Source organism: Magallana gigas, chromosome 8 (genome assembly GCF_963853765.1).
Source record: "Magallana gigas chromosome 8, xbMagGiga1.1, whole genome shotgun sequence".
In the NCBI taxonomy this organism is placed as follows: Eukaryota; Metazoa; Mollusca; class Bivalvia; order Ostreida; family Ostreidae; genus Magallana; species Magallana gigas.
The window spans coordinates 41,612,352-41,633,170 of NC_088860.1; the positions used below are offsets into that span (position 1 = coordinate 41,612,352).

The 20,819-nt window shown below is 35.1% G+C and overlaps 1 protein-coding gene across 1 annotated transcript; it reads left to right on the plus strand.

The window, feature by feature from the left end:
• The first annotated feature begins 4,357 nt into the window (after positions 1-4,357).
• Positions 4,358-19,736, plus strand: LOC105340999 (A disintegrin and metalloproteinase with thrombospondin motifs adt-1). The gene is made up of 22 exons (XM_066070070.1): positions 4,358-4,406; positions 6,908-6,994; positions 7,306-7,470; positions 8,487-8,597; positions 9,673-9,783; positions 10,506-10,664; positions 11,060-11,170; positions 11,503-11,616; positions 11,928-12,107; positions 12,198-12,368; positions 12,520-12,690; positions 12,954-13,124; positions 14,107-14,277; positions 14,544-14,714; positions 15,022-15,192; positions 15,520-15,690; positions 15,955-16,125; positions 16,420-16,590; positions 17,549-17,719; positions 17,964-18,160; positions 19,187-19,346; positions 19,460-19,736. The coding sequence occupies exons 1-22, from the start codon at positions 4,358-4,360 to the stop codon at positions 19,525-19,527; spliced, it is 3,222 nt and encodes a 1,073-aa protein (XP_065926142.1). The 3' UTR covers positions 19,528-19,736.
• The last annotated feature ends 1,083 nt before the right edge of the window (positions 19,737-20,819 follow it).

Below are 20,819 nucleotides of genomic sequence, written 5' to 3' on the forward strand. Positions count from 1 at the left end.
ATCCAAATATGTTAACTTAAGAGTTTGAATATTGTCTTATATCTTGAAGAACTCTCCCTTTAAAGGAGATCATTAAATTATAAAAAAAAAATTGCCACGACTAATCAGCGCGCTGAATGTTCACTCAAATTGTCTCCGAGTTCTTCTGTGTGTCGGTGAACCATTACCGATACTGTAAAAGTAGAAATATTCGTTGAGAATTGAAATTCATTATTTTTCGTTGGCAGTATAAATCAAAGAAATTAAATCCATGACGATTTTTTAACCAAAGTACTGTATTACTGAATATGAATACAGAGTTAATAGGTGATACATTTTAGAGATTAATATGAGACGACATTAAATACTAACGGAATGTTGTTTTGTTAAAAAAAACAAAGAAATTTTGACCCGACGAAAAAAATTGCTTCTACAGTACTGTATTTGTTTCAATACATGGAAAACGAATAAAAACCCTGTGGTATACTGACATATTCGACAAATGTAAGTGTTCCGACCTCGCACTTGTAAAATATAACTTATGCTGTTTTACTGAACAAACGTCCTTAACCATTTTAAATCTCCACGTGTTAAGTCCATTTGTCCTCTCGTAATGGAGTCGAGCTTTTTGTTAATAGAGTCTAATCCCTCTAAATCCAAATGACCCAATTTATACAGCCGTAACGGTAGTACATTGGTCAATACGCTTTAATAAACATATCAAGTGTTTATCAACTTACAGGCTTCTCAGGTCAATGGACCGAGACCTTTTGAAATTTACTTAAATATGGATTGACATAAATCCACTTTAAAGACAATCAAAATTCTTTGGATAGATTTAACTCTGAATGTATTTAATTTGATAGAATGTTGGAAAGGCGTTAATCCATTTTATAAATAATACGTACTTCAAAGACAAAGTTGTGTACTTTTGTTTAAATTTAAATAATACACATTTAAAATTCTCATAAACTTTTGAAATCAAAACTGTTATCGATGTTTTAATGTATCCTGTTAATTTATTATAGTATGCAAACCTAACTGAGTTTGATCCACACTAATGACGACATCTGCATTCATTTACACAATAAAATGCTTTCTTTGGTGATTCATTCGGGATATGAGGGTAGCGACATTGCAGAAAAAAAACATAACCCGCGTTAGCCGGATTAAAGTGAGTTCGATCTCATTTTAGTCGAACTACGTGATCGAACTCGCTCGTAAGCTTTTCCGCCGACAGATGTTTTGAAAATCGTCATTCTTGTCTATATGTTTAAAGAAAATGATATTTTATTGCTATGAGAATTATCTTTCTTTTTAAAGCTTTCATTGTACCCTAATACATCAATGAATAAGCAGTTAGGGAATGTTCAAATTGATATTTATGGTGTGATCATGACAGTCGGACACGTGATCAAATCCAAATTAAAACCCAAAAGGCTCATATTACGACTGATTTGATCACGTACCGACTGTGATAAAAGTCCAAAAATGATTCATTTCTGATATTTTCAGATTGAACTTACAATTAAAATCAACGTCTTTTTCCATTATTTTAATCATAAAAATCCCGTCTGTGCCTGAACTGCGTACGTCATTTGACATTCTGTAAGTGTAAAAATGCAGACTGTAATTATCACCAGGCGGCGCAGAACCAACCGCGTGATGCTGTTAATCACGCCCATTTAAGGCAATGCACTTCCGATGAAAATTAACATTAAAATATTGATCTTGATAATGATTTATTTAAACATAATAATAAATAGGGTAGATATTGAGTTCATTCCTTATAATTAAATTTTCTGTTATTTACCGTACAAATTGAGTGCGTTTTACTTTTAAAAATGCTATTTATCTGTTCAAAATTCAAAAGTAACGTCAGGCGGATTAGTACGTTTTTGACGTTAGTACATTGTGACGTGAAAACCAGGTTATAAAAATTCAACTAAATTTTTCTATCCAATCAGATGCCGCGTTACAACCAGAATTAAATTATTTTCTTATATCTTTATGGAGAGCTCTCCCTTTAAGGGAGATCATTAAAATGTAAAAAATAAATGGCCACGACTAATCAGCGCGCTCAATGTCCACTCAAATTCTCCCCGAGTCCTTCTCTGTGTCGATGAACCATTACAGATACTGTAAAAGCAGAACTATTCGTTGAGGATTGAAAATCGGGGGGTTTTTTTGTTGGCAGTATAAATCAACGAAATTAAATCCATGACGATATTTTATCCAAAGTACTGTATTACTGAATACAGAGTTAATAGGTGAATGATACATTTTAATATATTTATATTAATCTAGATTTATATGTGACGACATTAAATACCATCGAAATGTTGTTTCGTTAAAACACAAAGAAATTTTGACCCGACGAAATAACGTGTTTCTACAGTATTTGTTTCAATACATGGAAAACGAATAAAAGCCTGTGATATACTGACATATTCAACAACTGTAACTGTTCTGACCTCGCATTTGTAAAATGCTCTTTTACTGGACAAACGTCCTTAACCATTTTAAATCTCCACGTGTTAAGTCCATTTGTCCTCTCGTAATGGAGTCGAGCTTTTTGTTAATAGAGTCTAACCCCTCTGAATCCGAATGACCCAATTTATACAGCCGTAACGGTAGTACATTGGTCAAAAAGCTTTTATAAATATATTAAGTATTTATCAACTTACAGACTTATCAGGTCAATGGACCGAGGCCTTTTGTAATTTACTTAAATATGGATTGACATAAATCCACTTTAAGGACAATCAAAATTCTTTGGATAGGTTTTACTCTGAATGTATTGATAGAATGTTGGAAAAACGTTAATCCATTTTATAAATAATACGTACTTCAAAGACGAAGTTGTTTGTTTTTGTTTAGATTTAAATGATGCACACTTTAAATTATCATGTCATGGATAGTGGTGATAAACTTTTGAAATCAAAACTGTAATCGATGTTTTAATGTATCCTGTTAATAAAGTATGCATACCTATCTGAGCTTCATCCATACTAACGCCGACATTTGCATTCATCAGGACATGCATGCAACAGTTGGTTCTATTTCCAATAAATTAGATGGGGTTTTTTTTTCATTGAAACATGAAATGCTTTCTTTGATGATTCATGCAGGATATGAAGGTGGCGATATTGCAGAAAAAATACTTAACCCGCGTAAGCGGGTTACATGTAATATGTAAAAAAAATTCTGCAATGATCGCTACCTTCATAAAACGCATAAATTATCAAAAAAAGTATTTTATTGTTTATATTTCCATCCTTCTTTTAAGAAATTAATAATTTATTGTAAAAAGTAAGTAAAATTCACTAAATGTAAATAAATGTTCATGCGCGGATCCAGAACATTTTTCCGGGGGGGGGGGATCCTACCGTTATTTGAGTTTGCCAGGAAGGGTCCGAGCTAAAAGAAACAGCTCCTAGGCAAATTAGAGTCTGACATCATCATGATTTCTTCGTGTAGTCCTTAATTGGGAGTTGATTTTAATCAACTCTCCTATGCATTTACTCTGGCAAACCGAAAGTGAAACAGTGTTTGGACCTAAGCACAAATCATCACCGCTGCCAAGACTAAGTTCTTGAAAATAATAGAAAAAAATTCGATGTAATGTATGCTGAAGCATTATTTTTCAAGGAAACTTATCTACAAACATTTTGAAAATAGTCAAATTTTTTATACTACGAACAATTTAGATATTTTTGTAGTCTCATGTATTCCTACGCCAGGGTTAATATAGTCTCGTTCAACCAGACGCTTGGCTGTCTCCGTAAATCTCCGACAAGCAGAGACGGGCTCTCTTGCTTGTCAGATATTAACGGAGACAGCCGAGCGTCTAGTAAAACGAGACTAGAGTTCAATATCAATAGTGCTTGGATCCATACAATTTTTAGAATTCTTTCGATAACTAATACGTACTAGTAGTTGAAATATATCTTTAAATATTTCACAACATGATTCATATGGGGTTTCTCGAAATTCTTGTCGGAAAAGTCTAAAAATTCATATTATAAAAAAGTGCGTAATTCAAATACAATCTAGAAACTAATTGCCATGCAAGAAAAATTGATTTTAAAATAAATGATAATCGATAAAATCAACTCCCGTCAGTACTTCAGTACCTTGATTTTTCTTAAGTCGCTGTAGGTTTCGATCAATCGATAAACGGGGCGTGTAAATTTCAGTCTGGCTGTTTCGATAGAGCTATGAATTACAATGCAACTATAAGTTTCCGAACGAAATAGAGGGAATCATACTTGTTAGATGTAAATATATCACTGTGAAGTGTTATTTATGGTTTGATAGACTTAGTAAAATATGCAAAATTATATAGAACATTACGTCAATACATATTAATAGCACAATGTCGGCTCCTGCCGCCGTGTACACTTTTAAAAAAGATATTCATGGCCGTAGCCATTTTAAAACATAATCTTTCAGATGAAGAACTTTGCTTTTTTAAATATGCAATCAAAATTTGAGTATCATCCGTTGAGTTATAAGCGAGTTACAGTGCTTACAATTCTTTGCTATGTAAACAAAGCCTTTGTTTACATTTTAAATGTTGAGGTGAAAATTCCAGTTTTAGACCTAAAATGAATGTGTTAAATATTAGGGATTGTTTATCTATTCTTAAAATGAATAAAAAATTAGACAAATCATCTTGAAAAAGATTTTTTATTGGTATATTGAAATAACGTAAACAAAAACAGGACACGAGCCTTGTTTACATGACAAAGAATTGTGAGCATTGTATCTTGCTCATAACTTTACGCCTGACTCTCAAATTTCAAATGATCATTAGAAATACATTCCTAAAGCATTGTAAATAATAAAAACAGTAAAATTGAATTTGACCAAAATCGTGACCATGCCCCTTTAAAGCTTAATATTTATTTTTTTATTTGTTGAATAATTTGATAGATGGCTAAAGAAATAATTTCTAAAATGTTAAAGGTATAGACATGATGAGATGAGTAATTTATAGACAATCTTGTCTTCTTTGAAAAACAGTTTTGCGGTGAATAAACTTAAGATTAATGGTCATCGGTTGTGATTATACGGAATCTAGATCGACCCTTTGAAGTCGGCAATTTCAGTTCATGAAAAAGTGCACGTCTAATGTATCAACCTTAACATGCAAAACACGAAAATAAGGGACTTTTTTTTGCTTTCACATAATTGTACTCTGTATTAGAAATAAATACAAAAACGATTACGTAGGCTTTCAGCCGACAGATGTTTTGAAAATCGTAATTCCTGTCTATATCTTTGAAGAAAATGATATTTTATTGCTATGAGAATTATCTTTCTTTTTAAAGCGTCCATTGTACCCCAATACATCAATGAATAAGCAATTAGGGATTGCTTGATATTCATTGGGTGACCATAACAGTCGGACACGTGATCAAATCCAATCTAAAACGCAAAGGGCTCATATAACGATTGGTTTGATCACGTACCGACTGTAATAAAAGTCCAAAAATGATTCATTTCTTATATTTACAAATTGAACTTGCAATTAAAATCAACGCCTTTTTCAATTAAGTTAAGCATAAAAATCACGTCAGTGTCTGAACTGCCTGCGTCATGTGACATTTTGTATGTAATTATCACCAGGCGGCGCAGAACCAAGCGTGTGATGCTGTTAACCACGCCCATTTCCGATGAAAATTAACATTCAGATTTATTTAAACATACATGCATAATATGACAAAATGTTTTTGTTCATTATCATTATGTAATTGTTTCAAAACTGGTTTTTTTAAGGGGGCGTATTTTCCCATTAAGTTAATTGGTCGTCTCAGCTTGTCTATGCAAACTATTCAGGTCTGGAGGGGTTTTTTGGGGAGGGGCCGGGGGTGGCGGATGAGGGGGGTTGTTTGTTTGATTTTTGGAGGGTTTTTTTCAGGTTTTTTTTTTCTTTTGAAGGGAGGGGTTGGTAATTAAAATATAGGAGAAAATGCACAGTATATTTTAATTACTAAGCAAACCATATGCAATTCGAAAAGGACAGTTTTAGTTAAATTGACCCAATGCAAATTTTATATGGTATTACTGAGTATTTGTTAATTCGGATCGGATTAAATTTTTCGCTTTCTATGTATAAAACGTATAATCAAATATAGAACTATACTTCATTTATTTTAGTTTTACTTGCACTTTAAAATGTTAGGGTTAAACTGTGTTGTTATTAGTATTATTTAATCAGATTTCTCTAATAAATCTTCGTTGACTACCAAATGGTTATGCAACGATATTTGCTGTTAATGCCAAGTCACAGAGATTATTGCGTATTAATAAGAAAAATGGGTCAAATGAAATTGGAAAAAATCAAAGTCATTAACACAAGCCGGTAGCCTGCGAGACACAGGTTTCCCTATCAATATGGTAAAAAATAATACTTTTCTATTTTAATTTTCATATTTTATTAATATATATCTCTCTTTATTCGTAAACCTTTTCTGGAATTTAGAATTCATTATGAATTGAATTTGAACTTTTTATTTTACTAAATAATTAATGTTTTCAATTTATACTTTATTTGATTAACTTACAATTAACATTTATGAAAAATAAAACAACCGTACATTTTTGGGAGTGTTCAAACAACTTGTTCACCCCTACTTCGCTCTTTGTGATTATCTTATGACTTTTAATGTAAATATATATTAATTTTTGTTTTACATTTCATATTGACGGCTTATAAGCTTGTAAGCTGCATGAAAAATTAAATTTCAATTTTAAAAGTTTGCTTTCATATATACATGTACATGTGCAGTATCAATTGTGTCAGATCACATATATTATATTGTTCAAAAATATGCCGAACATCTAAAACATCTAAGATTGAAATATCTTTTAAGAATTCAGTATAATTAATAAAATCTTTAATCTTTTCCGAAACCCATAGCACCTTTATTATTGTTCTCTTCACAGATTGGGCAAAAGCTGTCTTCGAGAAGCTGCTTCGTCGCTTGTTTAATTCTCGTGTTGACAGGTTTGTTTATTTTCTTCAAATTCGAGGAAACTGCAAAACTGTTGAACAAAGCTTAACTTTTATCTTCATGTCTTTTTTAGAAGTATAATTTTTACGTTTATTATATTTTTTATCAATATTTTACATGTGATAACCTTTTCCGATGTCAAAGTTTTTGTACATTGAATTAATATTGTTGTATTTATATTTTAAATATCAAGATCATATTCTTTTGATAAATGTTTATTCTGTTTAATACTAGTATTTGATGGAAATCATGAACTTTTAATTCATAATCTTCGTCTAAAAACTAAAGAACGTCTTTTTCTCAGGATATTCCTACGCGGCCTGTCCGAGCGGGTGGTCGGGGTACGGCAGTAACTGCTACAAATTGTTCACCAGCTCCAAGGAGTGGTCCCTGGCCGCCAGGGACTGTCAGAGGTACGGCGCCAACCTGGTCAGCATCGACTCCTCGGGGGAACAGTACTTCATTGAGAGTACGTGGTACATTTATATAAGTTTCTTGTATCGGAAAAGTACTTAATTGAGAGTATGTGGTACATTTATATAGCACTTACTTCTATAGGAAACAGTACTTCATTGAGAGTACGTGGTACATTTATATAAATTACTTGTATAGGAAACAGTACTTCATTGAGAGAACTTAGTACATTTATATAGCAGTTACTTTTATAGGAAACAGTACTTCATTGAGAGTATGTGGTACATTTACCGTATATATAGCACTTACTTTTATAGGAAACAGTACTTCATGGAGAGTACGTGGTACATTTATATAGCACTTACTTTTATAGGAAACAGTACTTCATTGAGAGTATGTGGTACATTTATATAACAGTTACATGTACTTGTATAAGAAACAGTACTTCACTGAGAGTATGTGGTACATGTATCACAAGAGACTAGGGCTGCCTTTTACAAAAGAATTTACGAACAGATTAATGAATGTTTATTAATCACAAACTAATCAATGTTTTATTGTAATACAATGTATTTGTAAAATAGAATTATGGAAATCAAAGTAGTTGTAAATAAATGGTTTGATATAAATTTTGTTCATTAAAGACCGTTCCATGGATGAGACTGAAATATTTTACTTAAGACTTTGTCGTAAGTTCTTTTGTAAAACGCAGTCCTGTATTTTATGGATATATTGTGGGGTCTTGATCCTGATTTAATTAGTTCTGATTCTATTTGAACATGTCTCTTTAATGACATGTTATTATAGTAATGCCATATTACAGAGAGGCCAGGGGTAACATTCTGATATTTCTTTATAATTTCATACGATAAAATTAATAAATTTCTGTATCATTAATTAAATTTTTGTATGTGTCTCAGTTTATTAGTGTTTTTAACGCCATGTCTGAAATCGTCTTGAGTAAATAGCATTAATAAACACCCAACGATTTTCTGCGATTTTATTTTGAATTAATTAAGCATCTCTTAGATCTTGACCTCGGGTGTCAACATATGTGTTTTGTTACGTTAGATCTGATTGGTGGAAACACGGCTTGGACCAGTGGATCGGACCGGAACTACGAAGGAGCATGGGCGTGGTACAGTGGTTTCTCGAAGTGGTCCTACACCAAGTGGTACAGAGGTTCGAATCTTATTTTTCAAATATTTTTCCCATACCATTTATTAAGATGGACTCGACAAACATAGAAAGAAGGTATTGTGTATTGACAGGGTCAACTGCAAAAGATCAACCGACATTTTATACCACTTCCAAACATTACGCCGGCGTTGTGGTAGCTACAACGTTCTGTTACAAACTGCTTTATAACAAAGTTGGTTTATTACATGTAGTATGACGGTAACGTTGTGTGGAGTAATTATTGCGAGAAGGTAAGTATAGTGCAGCAGCTTGTTATGAATATTAAAGAATCGAAGCGTGAGAACGCTTTTTGTGACGGCGCGATGACGCTGTCTATAAAACTTTCAATATTTTTGCAACTTTTAATTGCTTAAAGTTAAAAAAGAAGAAAAGAAAAATTTAATTTTGTATATTTCTAAAACAAAAGACACATAGGCCGTGACGGTCACCTGAGTACTATGGCCCTTAGAAGGACATGTCAGGGAGTCTTAAGTTTGTTTTACTGCTAGGCTTCATTTTGGGATGTCTATAATTTTATTACCGGTATTAGACTCCTCTGACTGTTACCCCTGGTTTCGTTTTTTTTATGTTTGCAAATATCAATTTATTGAAAGGAGGACCCAAACCCTTGACCCAGAGGCCACGAATTTCACAATTTTGGTAGAGGTCTTCATGGACATAATATATTTAGTATTTTCTCCATATTTGTGTGGTAGAGAAGAGGATTTCAGAAAATTTGGCCTTTTTTTGCTATGAGACTCCGGAGATGGTCGGGTCATAAATTTTACAATTTAGATTCATTTTACCCTAAGGATGCCTCAATTGAAAGCAACAATGGTAACAACTGGTCTTGTAGTTTTAAAAAGAAATGTAAAATTGTTAACGGACGAAGAACGAAGACGTCGCACTACGATGTACGAAAACTGATAACTGTACAGTATCAATATCGACATTTACCATTCAACTAAAATTATATATCATTAGCAGTGTATAGTTACAAGTTATTAAGTTTCATAAATACATTTAACTATAGTTAGACAATTGGATGAAACTAATGTAATGATCAACTTTTCTTCAGGCGAGCCCAATAATTCGGGGGGCGAACACTGTCTGCACGTCTACACCAGCCGGAAGGGATGGAATGACCTCCCCTGTAACAGGGGTATAGCCTATGTCTGCGAGATCCACCGTAAGTCATCAAACTAACTACATGGTTCTGGGTGATTTTTTAATCGCAACTTCTTGGGCCTTTCCGGCAGACCTCGGAAAATTGCCAGCTTTGTCGAAAAGCCCCGAGAAGTTGTAGATTTTTTTAGCGCCATCGTAACTTCTCGGGCCTTTTCAGCACACCTCGGAAAATTCCGAGCTGTGTCGGAAAGGCCCGAGAAGTTGCAATTGAGTAATTCTTAAAGCGCTAAAATAAAAATTGAAACTCATGAAAAAAACAATGCAATTTAATATGAAATGCTGGAACATGGCCTTTTTATTTATATTATCCAATCAATTGTCGGTAAATGCTATTATCAAGTATAAAAGTGCTGCTCTTATTCGTAGTGAATTGAAGTTAGCTGACATCAATTTTCAATTGTCGGTAGCGCTTATTTAAATCTAAAGAACAAGTAGCAATTATTGAATCTGACTTTGGAGATTTTGACCTGAATTTAATTTTTATAAATATATGCTACATGCTTTCAATTTTCTCGTGCACTTTTTGTACGTGGAATTCATGTGCTGACATTTCTTGAAAAGGTCATATGAAGTGGAATGTTTTAAAATTCTCATGAATGCCCATTAAACGCAAAATCAATCTGAATCCTAAAAATTGATCCCTATTAGTAATGATATGAGTTAATATGCTCCTTTAATTTTTTCACTTTTGTCCCATATACTTCTGGTTGAATATACTTGTAGGCGGAACCAGCAGCTGCGATAGTGGGTGGAGTCAGAGGAGTGGTAAATGTTACCGGATGTTTGGAAAGACCAACTGGATATCAGCCCTCAGGACTTGTCAGAGTTATGGCGCCAACCTGGTCAGTATCGAGGACAGCTCCGAGCAGTACTACGTCGAAGGTCAGTTGAAGGTCAAAAGGCAATGTCATATTCTAAAGACCTAATTTTCTCTGCAGCTAAAAAAATAGGATTACATAGAATACTTCATGGTAGTCAATTGAGCGATGCTAATACAAGAAGCCTGCCCTTCATAAAATCTAGAAAATTTAATAAAGCGATACTGAAATTTTTTTACCTAGAAATTTGTACGAAACATAATTATACTTAAAGAAAAAAAAGTAATACACCTCAGTATATGCATAAAAAGAAACAAGATTTAATAAGGAATAGCATACATAGAATATAACATTATAATCTTGTGTAAAAACCAAATAGAATAGTTTTATTTCATTTAATCGATTACATATAAGTTGTGTAAAATGTAATCAATAATGTTATACGTAATGTAACGACAGGTCTTATCGGCGGTAACTCCGTGTGGACCAGTGGAATTGACGGGAACAAGGAAGGATACTGGTTCTTCTCCAGTGGTACCCGCTCATGGTCCTACACCAAATGGAACCGCGGTATGTTAAAGAAGTAAAACGAATCATTGTTTTTATTTTTAAGAAATATTCTTCACGAAGTTTTTCTCACTCACTTTCTTACCTTGATCTTAATTTGTCATTTGAGCAGCCTCTTGTTGGGAGTCATAAAAAAGTTTTTGTTTACTTCTCTGCCACATTCCAATGATAATTATTATAAACGTAGGTATTATGATACACGAAAACGACAATGGTTGCGCTGATGATGATGATGATGATGATGATGATGATGTTTATAGTGACGGTTTTATTAAATTTTCTATACTCAAGTTAGGTTGTGATATTTGCACCTTTTCAATGTAAAAAAAACCCAGGTGAGCCGAATAACTCTGGGGGCGAACACTGTATACACATCCTGACCAGTAGAAATGGATGGAACGATCTTCCATGTACTCACACCAGCATTTATACCATGTGTGAAAAACCAGGTAATGTTTCGTAAACTATTTTTCTGGTGATTCGGGCAATACAAAAACTAAAAAGTCTTTTGTTCTGTGATATTTTGTGAATCCAAAAAGGTGCTTAAATATTAAATTTGTTCGTTTCTTGTAAAGTAAATGCTTTTGAATACCTTTGTGCATAATGTGCAAAATACTGTAAGTGTTAAAACAGTTGTAAAATAATGAAGTACGATTCTCCCCAACAGCAAAACATCGATCGTATAGATGGTTATTCAGTTGTAATTATCTAAAGCACATAGCATCGGATTTATTACATGTTTCCTTGATCATATTTTCAGCACCCATGGTTAACGGTAACTGGGGGTCCTGGGGGTCGTTTGGGTCCTGCACGAAATCCTGTGGGTCAGGAACCTACACTCGCTACAGAAAGTGTAACAACCCGGCTCCAGCCAATGGCGGCTCGTCTTGCTCCGGGTCCTCGTCAAACACCCAAAGCTGCAACACACACAGATGTCCAAGTAGGTTTCTAGTTAGTGACTGGGATTGAACTTTAAAAGTAATTACTTAGAATCTAATTAAACATAATGTATGGTATTCTTAATTTTCAGTCCATGGAAACTGGGGTTCGTGGGGAAGTTATGGTTCTTGCTCTAAGACTTGTGCCAGTGGAAGCAAGGTCAGACGACGTAGCTGTAACAACCCCGCCCCTGCCTATGGAGGAAACGCCTGTGCTGGATCGTCCTCTAGTTCAACATCCTGTAACACACACAACTGTCCAAGTATGTGCAATTTGATAAAATTGGATCTTTATGCCAATATCACGGAGAATATTTCAATTGATTTATGTCAATCAGAATACTTTGAACTTCTTTGTTCGGAGTCCGTAATGTCCTTAAACGTTTTAAACAAAATGTATGTTTCAATCTATAGTCCATGGAAACTGGGGAGCCTGGGGCAGCTATGGTTCTTGTTCCAAAACATGCGCGAGTGGAACCAAGGTCAGACGACGTAGCTGTAACAGCCCCGCCCCTGCGTATGGAGGAAACGCCTGTGCTGGGTCTTCGTCTAGTTCTACCTCTTGTAACACACACAACTGTCCAAGTACGTACAAATAAATCAGCAACACTGACCAATTGAATGTGAGATTTGTTTGTCACGTGATCAAATCATTAAACTCATTTGAACACAAAATTTTACTTCTCAAACGGTTTGATCCCAAACTGACACCTGAACTTTGTGTAAAAGGTTCACACCGAAATGTTTTTTACTTTTTACTAAGTTCATAAGAACTCAAAATATCAAAGACTTTCAAGTTGAACGAGGTGGTCATGATTTTATGAAATAAACTGATATTATATTCACAGTACACGGAAACTGGGGAGCTTGGGGCAGCTATGGTTCTTGTTCCAAAACATGCGCTAGTGGAACCAAGGTCAGACGACGTAGCTGTAACAGCCCCGCCCCAGCGTATGGTGGAAACGCATGCGCTGGATCGTCCTCTAGTTCAACATCCTGTAACACACACAACTGTCCAAGTATGTGCAATTTGATAAAATTGGATCTTAATGCCAATTTCACGGAGAATATTTTAATTGATTTATGTCAATCAGAATACTTTGAACTTCTTTGTTCGGGGTCCATAAAGTTATTTTAAGAGACAGTACGGCGCATCTTATCAAAAACCGACTGGAAAAAATTTTCCGATCGGGTTCGGTATTTTTGTACTACTCATGAATGTATAAACTTTCAGAAAATTACAAAGTTCTCCATGAAAAAAGTCTAATTATTTCATTAAAATTAATAATTACGTATAACCTATCACATATTTACATCGCAACGTATTACGGGGTTCAGCCTTCTATACTATTACGCATGCGTATTTACTGTAAACAAAACACATGCAGGGCTCGCGAAGATTCTCCTGGACATGTTTGTTGATAAAAATATGTCTTTTCTACTTCTCCCAGGTAATAATTGTTCAAAGTTTTTAAAATAACCACAATTATTATTTTGTAAGCATGTATTTTGCGTGTTTATCTTGGAGTTGCTACAACCTACATTTATTTTTGTAAATGAAGCCTCTTGCGGGGTTATTTGACATATTTATGTCTGTTCATTTTAAAATAAACCAAAATTGGTAAACCATTAATATATTATCGAGAAAGTGACGATGTGTTCCGATTAGAGAGTCCCTGTAACCTCGTTTATCATGATGACCGTAGTCGGATGAAGATCTTGTAGTTTTCAGCACGTGTCAATTACTCTCAATCAAAGTACACGTGGTACAAATAAACGATATAAGGTTATTCCGGTTTGTACGACCCTTGAATTTCCGGAAGCTCATAATTACGTTAATTTGGTATCTGAAAGGGATTTTTATGTATTTCAACTATTACATCCAACGTTATTTCTTATTCCCTAACGATACAATAGGTAAATCTAAAGTTATTCACACATGTGTTTTCAGCTGTACTGTCTCTTTAACGTTTTAAACAAAATGTATGTTTCAATCTATAGTCCATGGAAACTGGGGAGCCTGGGGCAGCTATGGTTCTTGTTCCAAAACATGCGCTAGTGGAACCAAGGTCAGACGACGTAGCTGTAACAACCCCGCCCCCGCCTATGGAGGAAACGCCTGTGCTGGGTCTTCCTCTAGTTCTACGTCTTGTAACACACACAACTGTCCAAGTACGTAAAAATTAATCAGCAACAATGACCACTTGAATGTGAGATTTGTTGGCTGCGTGATCAAATCATTAAACTCATTTGAACACAAAATTTTGCTTCTCAAACTGTTTGATCCCAAACTGACACCTTAACTTTTGGTGAAAGGTTCACACCGAAATGTTTGTTTTTACTTTTTACTAAGTTCATAAGAACGCCAAATATCAAAGACTTTCAAGTTGAACGAGGTGGTCATGAATTTATGAAATAAACTGATATTATATTCACAGTACACGGAAACTGGGGAGCTTGGGGCAGCTATGGTTCTTGTTCCAAAACATGCGCGAGTGGAACCAAGGTCAGAGGCCGTAGCTGTAACAACCCCGCCCCAGCGTATGGTGGAAACGCATGCGCTGGATCGTCCTCTAGTTCAACCTCCTGTAACACGCACAACTGTCCAAGTACGTAATTCAATAATCACCCAGTACTTAGCTTTGCATAAGTTCCAGACTTAACTATTTGAAATAAAATTTTTGAATGGAGATTCTCTATTAATACCAGTATACAAAATTACTACAGTCCAATATAAAATACTTCTTGATTAAAAATTAATTTTTCTCTTAAACAATAAAAGATAATAAAACCAATGACTTTTGGTTCTTGTAAAACAAACTTGTAAAACTACCAGTTTTTGTTTACCAACGAGACAAACCTATCTTTTTTCTAACTTATCAGTTAACCTTGTTTGGTTTTTTTATTCACCATCAGTTCACGGTAACTGGGCATCTTGGGCCAGCTGGGGTTCATGCACCGTGACCTGTGGAGGCGGCACCAAGGACAGGTCCAGGACGTGCACTAACCCCGCCCCTCAGTACCTGGGTAACGACTGTGTCGGTTCAGGAGCCGACAGGACTGATTGCAACACCCATCACTGTCCAAGTAAGCTCACCGCGGTCTTTGGAGAAATTTCACCGCGGCGTTTTAAGCAAACTCACCGTGGCATATCAAGGAGGTGAACGCGGCGTTTGAGTTATTTTCGAAAACGAAAATTAAATGAAAATAGGAATTTTTAGTTTTAATTAATTTTTATATCGATTTTATTGAGAATGATTTTCTCTTTTCAACATACAATACAGAGAAAAGAACCTTTTTCCTGCTAAAGTATCTACAACAACAAAAATAGAAATATGAAGACTATAAAAAAAATCAAAAAAAAAAAGGAATTACACTATTCAGTTGGTCTCATACTTTTTTCTCTCTTCAAAGTTGACGGCAATTGGGCAGCGTGGACCACGTGGACATCATGCACGGTGACGTGCGGGGGAGGGACCAAGGACAGGGAGAGGACCTGTACTAACCCCGCCCCTCAGTACCTAGGGAAAGCGTGCGTGGGCGTGCCCGATGACAGAACCACGTGTAACACCCACCACTGTCCAAGTGAGACCATAAACCGACATTATAAGAAGATATATTGAGAAAAAAAGTTAATCAAAAATGAAAGTTGAAAAGTCAATAAACAGTATCCCTTACTAAGATTTTTGTCTGAACGAATTGGCGCAATCTGAGCGTTTTATGTAACTTTGACGTGGGAGAGGGTATTATCGTTAATAATGAATTCAACGAAAAGTAATAGTTACTGTTTAAAATCATTCTGTTGACTTTTTTACGCAATGTTCAAGTTCAACTAAATGTGCATTTCAGTTGATGGCTCATGGGCGACCTGGGGTAACTGGGGCACGTGCACAGTAACATGTGGAGGTGGTATACAATCACGAAGCCGCACGTGCACCAACCCTGCACCACAATATGGCGGCGCCAACTGTCCCAGCTTCTCGTCATCAACACAGGCGTGTAACACACACAACTGTCCGAGTGAGTAATTACTTTGTTACACCTGAATGAAACAAAGAGGGTGTAGACATTTGCATCTAATTAATTGTGTGTGGTCTTATAATTATACATGTGTAGCCATTACATTTCTGGCAGATTTTTGGTATTGACAGCTCTGATGTAAACACAATGGCTTAGGATTAATAAAAAAAATCGGACGTAGACGAAATATAAATGTTGAGTTTTAATTTTGTAAAATTAAATCAGGTCTTCATTACTCGTATGTTTAAAGTTGGATGATGAGTTATTCACTTTTTCGACGTCAAAAATCTCTAGTTGATGGAGCGTGGACAAATTGGGGTAACTGGGACACGTGCACGGTCACGTGCGGCGGCGGAACACAAGGACGAACGCGATCCTGCACCAACCCCGCCCCTCAATATGGCGGCGCCAGCTGTTCCGGAAGTACAGACTCTTCTCAAGCTTGCAACTCTAACCCTTGCCCAAGTAAGACTTAGTAGGAAACATATGAACACTATTTTAAGCCCAATAAATGTATATGGATGGTGTTTACTAACTTTTACTAGACCACCCCTGCGAATGTGTTCGGAATGTTTTAGTTATCGTTGCCAAGTATGTAATAAATCCAGAGGTGCTCGAATGAAAGTTCACGAGACTTTACCGAGATTTGTTCAGTTCCTGTGAAATTTCTTAAAATTCTTAAAATACGTAAGTACTGGTCGTTTTTCATATCATATCCTACTTTGATTTATGTTAAAACGTGAAAATCTTTTTAGATGTATGTCTTGTCTCACCATCTAGCGGTTATTTATATCAAACAATAATATTCAGAACAGAGTTATCGTTCGTGTTCAACCACGTGTAGATTGGTTCAAAAATATAAACATTGGGTGACTTAACAAAATCATAGCCATGTTTGATACTTGTGGTGTGCAATATTAGTTTTGAAAAAAAAAATAATGGATGTCTGTTTTGCATAATAACTTAGTATATCGAGCCATTTTCATGGAACAATCTGCATAAAATAGTATAGTCTGTTTCACTATTGATGATATTATTAGGTCAACCGCGGCTTGAAAACTAATCCTCATGGGGATCTCTACAAAGCATGTTAATTGTTGCAACAGCAGACAAAAACTATTTTTAGTATTGTCACATTTATTTCTAGAACACATTTTATCCATCAATTAATGAAGATAAAGTTTAAAATCAATAAATCTCGAGATTTTATTTTTGACTACAAGTACTTAGATTCTATGAAATAGACTATAAACACGAGGCACGATTTTTATTGCAAAACTGAAAGGGTCAAATAAAACCACGTGGTCTAAAATTTAAATGACAATAACATTCGCAGGGGTGAGACATGTGCATATTAACTATAAATTCACTATTTCCTCTGTTCATTACCTACATATACATGTATCATGTATGCTTTCCTTAGTTGATGGTTTATGGGCGACCTGGGGTTCTTGGAAAACGTGTTCCGTGACGTGTGGCGGAGGAATACAACATCGTGACAGGACCTGTACTAATCCCGCCCCTGCCCACGGCGGGGCAGCGTGTGTGGGTAGCAGTAACAGCTCTCAGGACTGTAACACCCAAGTCTGCATCAGTATGTATCACAGAAAGGTTATGAAAGTATTGATGTCTTATAGAGCGTCAGCTACATAGATTTTAGTTAATTGTCTTTTCTAAGCACTCTTATATGTACGTTAATATCGTTTCAAGCATACATTTAGACTTATCTAAGTATACACCTCAAGACTTTTTATATCTAGAGCCCAATCAAACCTATCTTTCTCCACCTGTTAACAATACATGTAATATATAATTGGAATTACAACATACGTTGACAGTTGACGGCGCCTGGACTGATTGGTCACAGTGGGGAAGCTGTTCTAAGACTTGCGGCGGTGGTCGACGGTCCCGATCACGGACATGCGACAATCCAAAACCGGCCAATGGCGGAAAGGAATGCGTTGGAGATTCGGGCGACTTCGGGGACTGTAACATTGATGACTGCCCCACAGTACCGGCGGGAACCTATCAACAGGTAGCGATATACATTGTAGCAAAACATAAATCTAAAAACTGGATTAAGCTTCATAAACAATGATACACAAACATCAATTTTTAAAATGTTTTGTTGTGTTTAAATGTAAATCATCATTTCGTGTCCACTGGTACACACATTACTCAGATAATGAGAATTGGAATGCAGCAGCCATTGCTTTTGAAATTTCGATTTGCTATGAACTGAGTAAATAGAAATTTCAAAAGGAATATTTCTGTTTTAAAAAGATTTTGAAATAATGTCGTCCGAATATGGTTCGCGTTGCAAGTATCACAAGACGTGCAGTAACTACTGATAATATTCATGAAAAAATAATTTACTTTCAGATTCTTTTTAATCATTGCCACTGGTACTTTTTGGGAGTTGATTTTATTCAACTCTCCTATGCAGTTACTCAGACAAACCGAAAGTGAAACAGTGTTTGAACCTCAGCACAAATCATTGCTGCTGACAAGACTTAGTTCTAGAAAATACTTGATGAATTCAATGTAATTTATGTTAAAGCATTGTTTTTCAAGGAAACTTATTTATAAATACCTTGAAAATAGTCAGATTTTAATTGGTACGAACAATTTAGATATTTTTTGTAGTCTTATGTATTCCTACGCCAGAGTTCAATAAAGTCTCGTTCAACTCGACGCTCGGCTGTCTCCGTAAATCCTTGTAGTAGATTTACGGTGTCAGCCGAGCGTTTGGTTGAACGAGACTAGAGTTCAATATTGCTTGGATCCATACAATTTTCGAGAAATATTTCTATTACTGATACATAGTTTGATTGAATTAATTTTATCTTTTAATATTATTTAACATGATTCATATGGCGGTTTCTCGATATTCTTGTCGAAAAAGTCCAAAAATTCATATTATAAAAAATTGCGTAATTCAAATTAGAAACTACATGTACTTTTCATGCAAAATAACATATCATTGATTTTGAAATAAATAATATCGACAAAATCAACTCCCGTCAGTTCTTCAGTACTTTGATTATAATTGCTCCTTTAGCTTTGTCCATCCGGGTACTTCACCTGTGAGTCGGGTTCGATGACGTGTATCCAGTCGTCCTTCCAATGTGACTGCTCAGCGGACTGTGACGACGGAAGTGACGAAACAGAGGGGTATGCAGGCTGTACTAACGCCCTGGCGTGTCTCCAGGGCGCGGCAGGTAAGATGATTTTTAAAAAATAAGTTATAACATTTCTATAAGTTTGCTTTTGCACGAGCTAAAACTTAAATCTCACTACGCGAGTATTTAATTTCTTATACATTATTTTTCAGGATACAATGTTGCTTCCTCTCTCCTGGTTTTGTTTTCACTAATCCTCTCGCTCTTCCTGTTACAATAATCACCGAGGATGGGAACGAGGCTAGCAAGTGAAGAATTGGGAAACGACACATGCACTGAACAAGACTTGTTCCATACACAACAGCTGATAATTTTTTTTTCAAATAAAGAATATTTCCATATTCAAAACCACTATGATATTTGAATAGCACATGAAGTCGTATTAATAAATATTTGCAATCAAAGATGTATCTATTTTCATACGGGTATATAATTTAAGCAAAATCTGTTGAAACACAAAAAATATTTGAATCTTCGTGGATCTGTTTTTAAACATCCACAAGTAATCGTTGGTCACATCCATTTTTTTTTCAAAACCAGCCCCAAAAAAAACTGTGAACATGTAGAACCATTTTAACAAGACCATGGACTTTCGGTAGGATGTAACTATCTTTTTCTTGCATCAAAACAAGTTAAAATGACACTAATTTTGAGCGAAATATACATGTACACCTATTGCGCAGTCTTAGCTCAATCACCAGCAAAATTAAGTTGGTTTCAAAGAGCCATGGCTGAGTGGCCAGAAATGAAATAGCTAAGCAGGCCTAGGTCACATTGCTTTTTGACACAACTACCCAAAGTCCAAGCTCCTGTTAAAATGGTTCTATATCCCATTTACATCCATGTTTTAATCTAATTGTCTGTTGGCAAATTGTTCCATTTATATTACATGTTAGTTTTTTGAGTTTGATTTAATAAATATGCGCATACCTTGAAGAGTCTTAAAGCTTGATGTGGATATCATAAAGAAAGTTTTAAGAATTGATTGTGAAACCTCTCGGTCTCATTCAGTCTATGTGAATTTAAGTATCAAGGAATACATTAGGATACGACTGACGATAGAGATGTACTGACATTTCATGTTAAGTAAGCCCTTTGAATAGCTTTGATTATCGCTCGATTGCTCAATTCCATTTGTGGTCATTAAATTTCACAACAGTTTTATATCAGAGTGTTTCTAAAATAAAAAAAAAAGTGGTTTTTTTTTTAATTTCGAAACATTCCCTTTATATCTTGTCAGCTAAACGGATAGAACACTTGATTTTGCGATAACTCACTAGTATAATAAAAATGCCATACCATAACTTTGTGCATACATCAACGCAAATACAAAGACTTTGGACAGTGCTGATTATCATTTTTTTTAAATCCTTCCTCAACTTTTGCATTTGTATGAAAACTGTTGAGGGAAAATATGCCCGGTATCCAGACAAATTCCGAATAGATCAGAGATGTCTCCTGTTTTAGGTTATATATGTCACCTCTTCTTTTCCGGAAAAAATGTTGAGTTTT

Coding starts and splice junctions, on each gene's coding strand:
- LOC105340999 (XM_066070070.1), top strand. CDS start 4,358: ATGTCGGCTCCTGCCGCCGTGTACACTTTTAAAAAAGATATTCATGGC. Junction 6,995..7,305: donor TTTAATTCTCGTGTTGACAG/GTTTGTTTATTT, acceptor TCTTTTTCTCAG/GATATTCCTACGCGGCCTGT. Junction 10,665..11,059: donor CGAGCAGTACTACGTCGAAG/GTCAGTTGAAGG, acceptor ATGTAACGACAG/GTCTTATCGGCGGTAACTCC.